An 8,089-nucleotide genomic window follows, 5' to 3' on the forward strand; every position below is an offset into this window, starting at 1 on the left:
CGGTAATGCTCACTGTATCACCGTACGAGCGAACAGTGAGATACGGAGACAGCCCCGTCTTTCGACCGGCAACTCCGAGGTAACTTCTGTCTGTTCCATTGGTACATAACCCATATCAACACGGTACTTAACCAAACAGCTAAAACGTCGTCTCATATGGTCGTGACGGAATCTAACCCCAGCTTCCCCTGACCCACCAGTGGGACCTCGGCCTTAACTCGCCGCTTGCGACGAAAAAATAACACAAAACATATCCTTTGAGCCGCCGCACAAGCTCCCGAGCTCACGGTCATGGCGATGGTGGAGGCGGAAAGCAATGGCTTCGAGTTCCTGTTGGATCCGGTCGACAGGTATCTTCCCTTCACGTGCCTTTTCCCTCTCCATCACAGTATACAGCGGCGCTGGCCTGCAGGACACCCTACTATTGCGCTCCCCTGGTCTTTTGTAGGTTTCCGCTGATGGATCTATCCGGCGGCAACTGCGTGCCCTCCAACGAAGCCATTGAAGCTCTGATCTGCGCCCCGTCCGATTCCAGTATGGGCGACGCTGGGGACAGAGCGCTGACAATGGAGGCGGATTTGAACAGTACTTGCGATGATGTGCCCCTGTCAGCGCCACCTTCAGAGCCGTCAACAGGGAAAGACGATCCTCAAGGCACCTGGCTGGACAGAGAGGTATATCCTGTCACCCGCTCTGTTCCATTAGTTCATGTACTACCTTTGAATTTTGATTCACATTGTCAGGTATACTTGAGAAGCTATTTCTGAAATTTGGTTCATCAATGGCACATAAATTAGACCGCTGCCTCAGAATTGATTTACATTGTCAGATCTACCTGAGAAGCTATTTCTGAAACTTGGTTCATCCATGGCACATAAATTAGACTGCTGCCTCAGAAAATTATCAACACTTCTCGAATGTTGTTCGGGAGTTTCCTTCCGTACAGCTAACAAAGAGCCTGAACTATGCAGCCCGTTCATGGCACATGCTTTGTCATTTGATTTGTACTAAAAAAAATATAAATATATGTGAAAATACATGGGAGAAGCGCCATCCATGTTGCAAGGAAAAAAGGTGATTTCCCGTGCACCGTTGATAGTTGATGCTTTTGTTGGTTCAGGCGGAGCTATTTTCTGTACAATTGCTATAGGCATTGGAAAATGGGTTATGCATGGCTCAATTTTATTGTGCTTAGATGAAAATTTGAGTGGATCACCTAAACCATACCAAAAAGATGAAGGCAGCCTGATTCATCAAGTTTATTCACATGTAGAAGGACTCCGTTACCCTTCACAGAGCACATCATGGAAAGAGCACAGAAGTACGTAGGTGAGATCATTCTAATTAGTGTTTAATTGAGTACAAAGGGGTACTATATAGAAACTGAGCCTTCTAAGGGGTACTATATATATATATATATATATATATATATATATATATATATATATATATATATATATATATATATATATATATTCTCAGAAAGTCGTTTTTTCACCGACTGTGCACAAGAGGTGATTAGTCGATGGCGTGTATGTTCCTAATGAAACAATGGACTGGAATTGACAATTTCCTGATTTACTTTAGTCATTAAATTATTCTTCGATTTCTGTTTGCGGGATCTTCCGTTGCTATGCTCAGTTCTCTGAAAGTTCCTTTTGACAAGTGTGTCAAAGTGGTTGTGACTGTATTTCTAGGCTATATGTTGAGTAACCTGGCAGACAAGAACATTCGAGTGTACTGCATTGTCTCTCTGTGCATGTTGCATGCAAAGTTTCTTTGGCATGAGGCAGATATGCTTGGTCAGGTTTTGGTCATGCTAGTTGCAGGTGTTAATGTTGGTTGACCTCTGCTCCAGGTCGAGCTCAACACCTGCTACTGATTTCAATTTGGTTGAGGCAGAGCGGAAGGGTGGGTGTAGAACCAAAAGGGGGTGGGGGGGGGGGGTGGGGGTGGGGGGCAGTGTTTGGTGTATGAAACTTATGTACAGACAAAAAGTATATGTACTCAAAGATTTTTATTTCCACTCCATCAACATTTTGCTGCGTCTCGCGATTTGTTTTTGTTACTGCTCATCCTGGTGCTTGTGTTTGCTGCAGGTCAAAAGAGACGATTGCGACAGATTGGTTCCTTTTATGTAGATCATAAACCAACCATGTATGATAGCTTTTAGTTATCTTACCTCTTCTTCGGAAAATATATATCTCTAATGCTAATGCAGCTTATTGCAATCTTGTATTGTAATATTTTCAGATCTTATTCTATGGCAAATAATGTGTGAGGTTTCAGATTCTGTAATTTTGTTACTGTTCTAACTGAGCATGGATCCATAGATGTGAAGGGTTGCATGAATATTGGCCGGAATGGATCCATAGATTCTGTAATGTGCTACTTCTTATTTTTTTGCAGATTCTTACTTTTTTTACATAAAACCAGGCTTATTCTTTGTTTGCCACCAAGCAAAAACTGATGGCACAACCTTACAAATAGTTTTACACGAACATGGCCATTGCATGCATCACAGGTTTATAGAAAAAAAATCGATGCTTACATTTCTGAATTGTTTTCACCACCCATTCTTCTTAATTCAACAATTGCTTTCTTTCTTTCTTTTTGGGTGATACTCTTGGCTTTGCTCAGTAATACCTATGAAGCACCGATACGGTGACACCGATACCGCGATACGGATACGACGATACAGGATACGGCAATTTTTAAAAACATCAATACGGCGATACGGCGAGTATATATAAATAATTAATAAAATCGCATGTAATAAAAAAACATAATAGAATGTGTGAGATGAGATCAAACATCTTCATGCTAAATTTCTAAAACCACTAGTTTAGCTACACATAGGGATACAAAATTGCATTGTTGTGCTATACAAATAAGCACTGAGAGTGGGTTTGTTTCTAAACGGGCAGCATAGTATTGATTGGAGTAGATACGATGCAGCTTCCCTAGCAGTAGGCAGTACAGTAGCATCACACATCAGCAAGCAAGCAATACCAAGCAGCAAGCACACATCACTCGGGCCGGCGAATCAGCCAAGCACACAAGTAGTCAGCCAAGCACACAGGAAGCAGCAGCCAAGCACACAGCAAGCAGTTCTTCCGACGACGGCGGAGAAGACTCCAGTAGAGAGTCAGCCGAGGCGGCGGCGTGGCGAGTCAAGGCGCCCGATTAGGCTCATCGGCTTCTTATTGGGGTTGGGGCTGGCGGCGTCCTTCCCGTGTCCCGCCCGTATCCTGCCGTTTCCACAGTGCGTATCGAGTTTATTTTCTTTCTTTTTAAATCTAAAATCGGGATACTCCTGGGATACGCGTATCGGAGCCGTATCCTGCGTATCGGAGTATCGACGGCGTGCAGTACGCCGATACACCAGTTCTGGCCGTATCGGTGCTTCGTAGAGTAATACATGTTGATTGTCGTTCGATTTTGTGTGAAGAAACTTCATGGAAGATATGTTTATTAGGGCCTTACGGAACTTGAAGGGAAAGGGGATTGCACATTGTGTTCTTGGCTCCTGCAGTGAAGACCACCCCTATCGTTGGCTTGTCTCCCCATGTCGGCACAATGAAGGGCACGAAGCGCGCCTTGGCTGGTTAGGTTGTTGGTAGCTCGGGAACAATAGCGGTTAGCCGTGTTTTGGTTAGATTGTTGGTAGCTCGGGAACAATAGTGGTTAGCCGCGTTCTGCAACTCGATTGTGGACCAGGTTTAGTATGACCATCCGTTTGGAAAATGTGACGTGGGTTTAGGGTTCGGATTTTAGGAATTGGAAGTTCAAGTTGGGATAATACTATACATAGAAGTTCAGGGTTTGGAACAAACTTAACGCAAACCTTTTTCTCTAAGGTTACACGTGCGTTGCACGTGCACGATTACTAGTTAGATTAATTACCAATTACTCTAATCATTTTGTATTGTTACAACGCTTTGAACCAAACCATTCGCACTTAACCATATCTTTTCAGTCGTACTAAGCATGCCACATTCTTTCATTAGAAATTTTATTGCACGAACGAGGGCACACCACATATATTAAACCTTCATCATTACAAAAGATATGCCATCACTAGACAGACGATTCTGCGTCCACGTCATTACAACCTTGCCCACTAACCTATGCTTCCATCCATCAGGACTACTGCCTACCCCAGCACGCGCATGACCACATCGGTCAACAGCAAAACAAGTATGGCCACACCGACGATCAGGTTCGCCACCAAATTGATAGATGCAGCGTCCACCCCGGCGGTCCCCTGGCGCCCAACGAACTGCGTGCCCTCCGCCATGCCGTTGTGCTGCACCCGTGCGCCGTGCGGCAGCTGCATGTCTTGAACTCCCACGCCTTATCCTGCTTCCTGCTGCTGTGGCTGGATTTGCGCCAACGGTGGCGCTGCAGGGCCAAACGAGGCCAGATGGTCGGCGTACGCTTCCTGCCACCGGTACAAATCGCAACCCCCTCGTGACGTCTGTATTTCACCTCCGAAGACAACAAAAACGATGAGATAGAGCAGATCCCGGCACTTGTAGAATCGCTCATCGGCGTTCCGCCCCCGCCGAGCTACATATGTGGGCAAGGCACGATTGGCAGCGGCGCCTGGTCACCCCCTTGATTCGCGTCCACCATCTCCTCTCACGCTACTCTGCCTTCCTCTCTAAATTTGGATCTGCTCCGACGGGGTAGCTGGTGCCGTACTTAAGCGGCGGGCGCGGGCTAATGAGCCGCCACCGATACGTCATCCCTCCGTCTGTGCCTCCTGTACACCTTACTACTGCGCATAACGTCGCCACTACCCTCTAACGGCCGTCGCCCCGCTAGATGCAAATGTCATCCCACTCCCACTGCTCCTGACATTAAATTATTCGTAGACCACTGTGCCAAAATACCTCACGCGCTTGTTCTCCCAACCCCGATGAACGCCCACCGATTCCGTGAGCAGGCGAGGACGAGAGCTCCTACGGATTTTCGCCAAACCATGTGCATGCCATTGACACCGGACAAGAAAGAAGCAGGGTTTTTCTTCTTCTTCTTCTTTTGGACAGGATGACACCTTCAGATATATCAGGTTTTTCATCATTTGTCCTTGGATCAGACTAGCCCTGCGACAAGCTTACCAAAGCGGTTTCTTTCTTCTACCCTGGCCGAATGTGAGCGAGCGATCCAGCTTCATGCGAATGCCAGGAAGAAGAGGAGCAGGGCGAGGAAGGCAGGCTCTACGGCTCGGGACCTTGTGTGCAAGCCCGCTGCTGCCGTGTCCATGTTGCTCGTGCCTGTTGGACCCAGGCCGCCAAACCCGGTGCCCGTAGCCCCACTGGTGGTGTCCGTCCCCGTGCCGGTTCCTCCCATGCCGCCGGTGCTAGTGCCGGCACCGGGCGTGAAGGTGCCTCCAGTTCCCCCTGTTGTGCCTCCGATCCCAGTCCCAGTCCCGGTCGGAGTCGTTGATGTTCCAGCAGCACTGTGTGATGAAGAAAGAAACTGTGGTTAGCAATCCTGATTCGACGACTATGCTGGTTCTAAAAATGCAGCATATGAAACCCCAATCGGTTGGTATTGGAGTAGTAGTTAATTCAAATGAAGAAGTAACAATGTAGTACCTTGCGCTTGAGGGGTAGGAGCAGCCTGAAGAACCTGCATGTGAGCAAGACCATGATACAATTATATAAGAAACTCAAGAATCCAAATAGAAATAGCACTTAAGGATCTACTTGACACACAATTAAGTACCGTTGGCTGATTATAATATTCAAATATCTTTGGCTGAAAGTATATACATCAGTAGCACTTAAGTATCCAAAATTTAAAATTATAGGAGTTTTTAAAACTATTTGCAGAACGTTTAGAGAAATAGACACGACAGTTTTACTCATAAGCACTAGTAAAGCTTTGATAAACACACTAGTAACTACTGCCTCTGTACCAAAATACAAGAAGTTTTTGCAAGTATGGAGGGAGTACTTGCCTGGCAATTTCCTTTTCTTGCCCCCCTGACGTACTGCAGGGCGCAGTTGGGTCACTGACAGGTGGGCCAACTTGCTTTCGGGCCCACCTGTCAGTGGCCCAACTGCGCCCTGCAGTACGTCAGAGGAGCCTCGTCACTCAACTGAAATGTGACACTGACTAGTACAGTAATATAGACCAGAGTGACAGATCTTCTACAGTAAAGACCATTGCACAGTCCACGCATGCAGTGGCAGTTGCTCAACGACAGTCAGACAGTGAATTCTTGAACCGGAATGCAGGAGCAAAATCTAAACGGTGGGCAAATATACGCGAGGAGCCAATGAATCCCTTACTTGGGTCGGTGGAGATGATGAGGGCGGTGCCGCCGAAGTCGCAGGTGGCGCCCATGGCCCTCTTCTTCTGGAAGTAGCTGTTGGCCGCCCAGGAGCAGTGCGCGACGACGTTGTTGGGGTTGTAGCACGGCCCCTGCTCGTGGATCGAATTGCAGTCCGCCCCCGCCCCGCACGCGTAGTCGATGGTCTTCTGCAGCGCCGCCTGCGGCTGCTCCGACCTGCACACGCAGAAATCTGCCAAGCAGCACCAGCAGCCAAGATCAGTTATCAGCGGAGCGCGCCAGCCAGAGGTCAAATGGCTGGGAGGAGTACTAGCAATTAAACACAGGCGTTTCCAGGAAAGCTGGTGCGTTTCCGTCAGTTTCTTCTCTTGAAATTATGGCAAAGGAATGTGACAAAAGCAGCACGGAGATAAGAACAGAAAGGATGGGCGAGAAGGCCGTTTTTTCCATTGGCACCTTGCTGACAGCAAAGAAAGAAAGAACGGAATATATGCTCCTGATAAAGGTTGTGAATGCTTTCCATTGGCACCTTGCTGACAGCAAAGAAAGAAAGAACGGAATATATGCTCCTGATAAAGGTTGTGAATGCTTTCCATTGGCACCTTGCTGACAGCAAAGAAAGAAAGAACGGAATATATGCTCCTGATAAAGGTTGTGAATGCTTTCCATTGGCACCTTGCTGACAGCAAAGAAAGAAAGAACGGAATATATGCTCCTGATAAAGGTTGTGAATGCTTTTATTTACTTTTGGAAAATGGACCTGGGAATATATGGCACATCTAGAAAAAATTCCGTGAAGATGGAAGAAGAACAGGAGCTAGGCATGTGGCTGGCGGTCTACCATCTCCTCCCTAGGCATGGAAGTGGGAGAAGGGAATCTAGCAAAAAGGTGAGAAATCATAGCCAAAGTTGAGCATAAATGCAAAGGCTGGACTCTTGCAAAAAAAAGAAGATGAGCAGATCTTTTGATCTTTCAAGCATAATAGCCACTGATGAACATTATAACAAGAATCATCATCAGTGCTACACCATTCTGCTGGAGAAAAAAAAATATGAAGAACAGAAGTGCAGTGGCTCTAGACAGGCACCGAAGAAGCTGAAGAGAAGCACCGACGGCTCCAGATGTCAAACTTCCCAAACAAAATAGACAAGGAGTCTTTGCTTATTATAGACTGCTGGCCCGGGAAAAATCCAAGAAAGAGGGGAGAAATGCTAGAGAAAGACCGGAGCTGCGGGCGGCTCACCGGAGACGACGAGGGTCGAGGACAGGAGCAGCAGCGCGGCCACCAGCAGCGGCGCCTCCATGGCGAGCTGGAGAAGGCCGGAGCAGAGGAGAGCGCTGTGGAGAGTTCCGGCGGAAGAAGGGGCTGTGCCTCGAGCAGGAGATGGGAGGAGGGGAGCGGAGAGTGGCAACGGGGGTGCGGGAGTGTGCTTCGGTGTGCGATGCGCCGGGTGCGCGTGGGTTTTTGACCTGCCACGGGAGCGTGCGGAGTTTTATTTAGGTGTTTTGTAGTAGTAATCCTTTTTGTATCAACGGTCGCAGACCTGTGGCCTGTGGGAGACTGAGCCGAACCCACCACCTTTGCTCCCTTTCGCAGTTTTGCCTGCCTGCCTTCGCCTGCCCACCGCGAAATGCGTAGGGCTCGGTAAAAAGAATAGTATGGGTCGGGCTGTTTAGTTTTAGAGAAAGAGTACATACGAGGTTTATTATTGCCTAAAACCTAAAAAGTACAGCTGTGCTAATTAGTCTTACAAAAGCACACGCTCTCGCGCGCCGTCCGA

General features: G+C 47.5%; 2 protein-coding genes across 5 annotated transcripts; one reads left to right on the forward strand and one right to left on the reverse strand.

The window, feature by feature from the left end:
- Positions 1-201: 201 nt before the first annotated feature.
- On the forward strand, positions 202-2,293 carry LOC123041021 (uncharacterized). Of its 4 annotated transcripts, none has more exons than XM_044463719.1 (4): positions 202-350; positions 449-674; positions 1,274-1,329; positions 2,100-2,293. In XM_044463719.1, exons 1-4 carry the CDS (start codon positions 292-294, stop codon positions 2,146-2,148), a joined length of 390 nt encoding a protein of 129 aa, XP_044319654.1. In that variant the 5' UTR covers positions 202-291; the 3' UTR covers positions 2,149-2,293. The 4 variants fall into 4 exon arrangements, with proteins under 4 accessions (XP_044319654.1, XP_044319655.1, XP_044319656.1 ...); XM_044463720.1 differs by having other exon boundaries at positions 277-350; positions 1,274-1,321; XM_044463721.1 differs by lacking the exon at positions 1,274-1,329 and having other exon boundaries at positions 277-350.
- Positions 2,294-5,012: 2,719 nt separating this feature from the next.
- Positions 5,013-7,809, reverse strand: LOC123044295 (PLASMODESMATA CALLOSE-BINDING PROTEIN 3). The gene is made up of 4 exons (XM_044467000.1): positions 7,552-7,809; positions 6,306-6,539; positions 5,607-5,640; positions 5,013-5,467 (listed from the first exon to the last, which is right to left on the reverse strand). Exons 1-4 carry the CDS (start codon positions 7,610-7,612, stop codon positions 5,179-5,181), a joined length of 618 nt encoding a protein of 205 aa, XP_044322935.1. The 5' UTR covers positions 7,613-7,809; the 3' UTR covers positions 5,013-5,178.
- Positions 7,810-8,089: the final 280 nt, after the last annotated feature.

Source organism: Triticum aestivum, chromosome 2B (genome assembly GCF_018294505.1).
Source record: "Triticum aestivum cultivar Chinese Spring chromosome 2B, IWGSC CS RefSeq v2.1, whole genome shotgun sequence".
NCBI lineage: Eukaryota > Viridiplantae > Streptophyta > Magnoliopsida > Poales > Poaceae > Triticum > Triticum aestivum.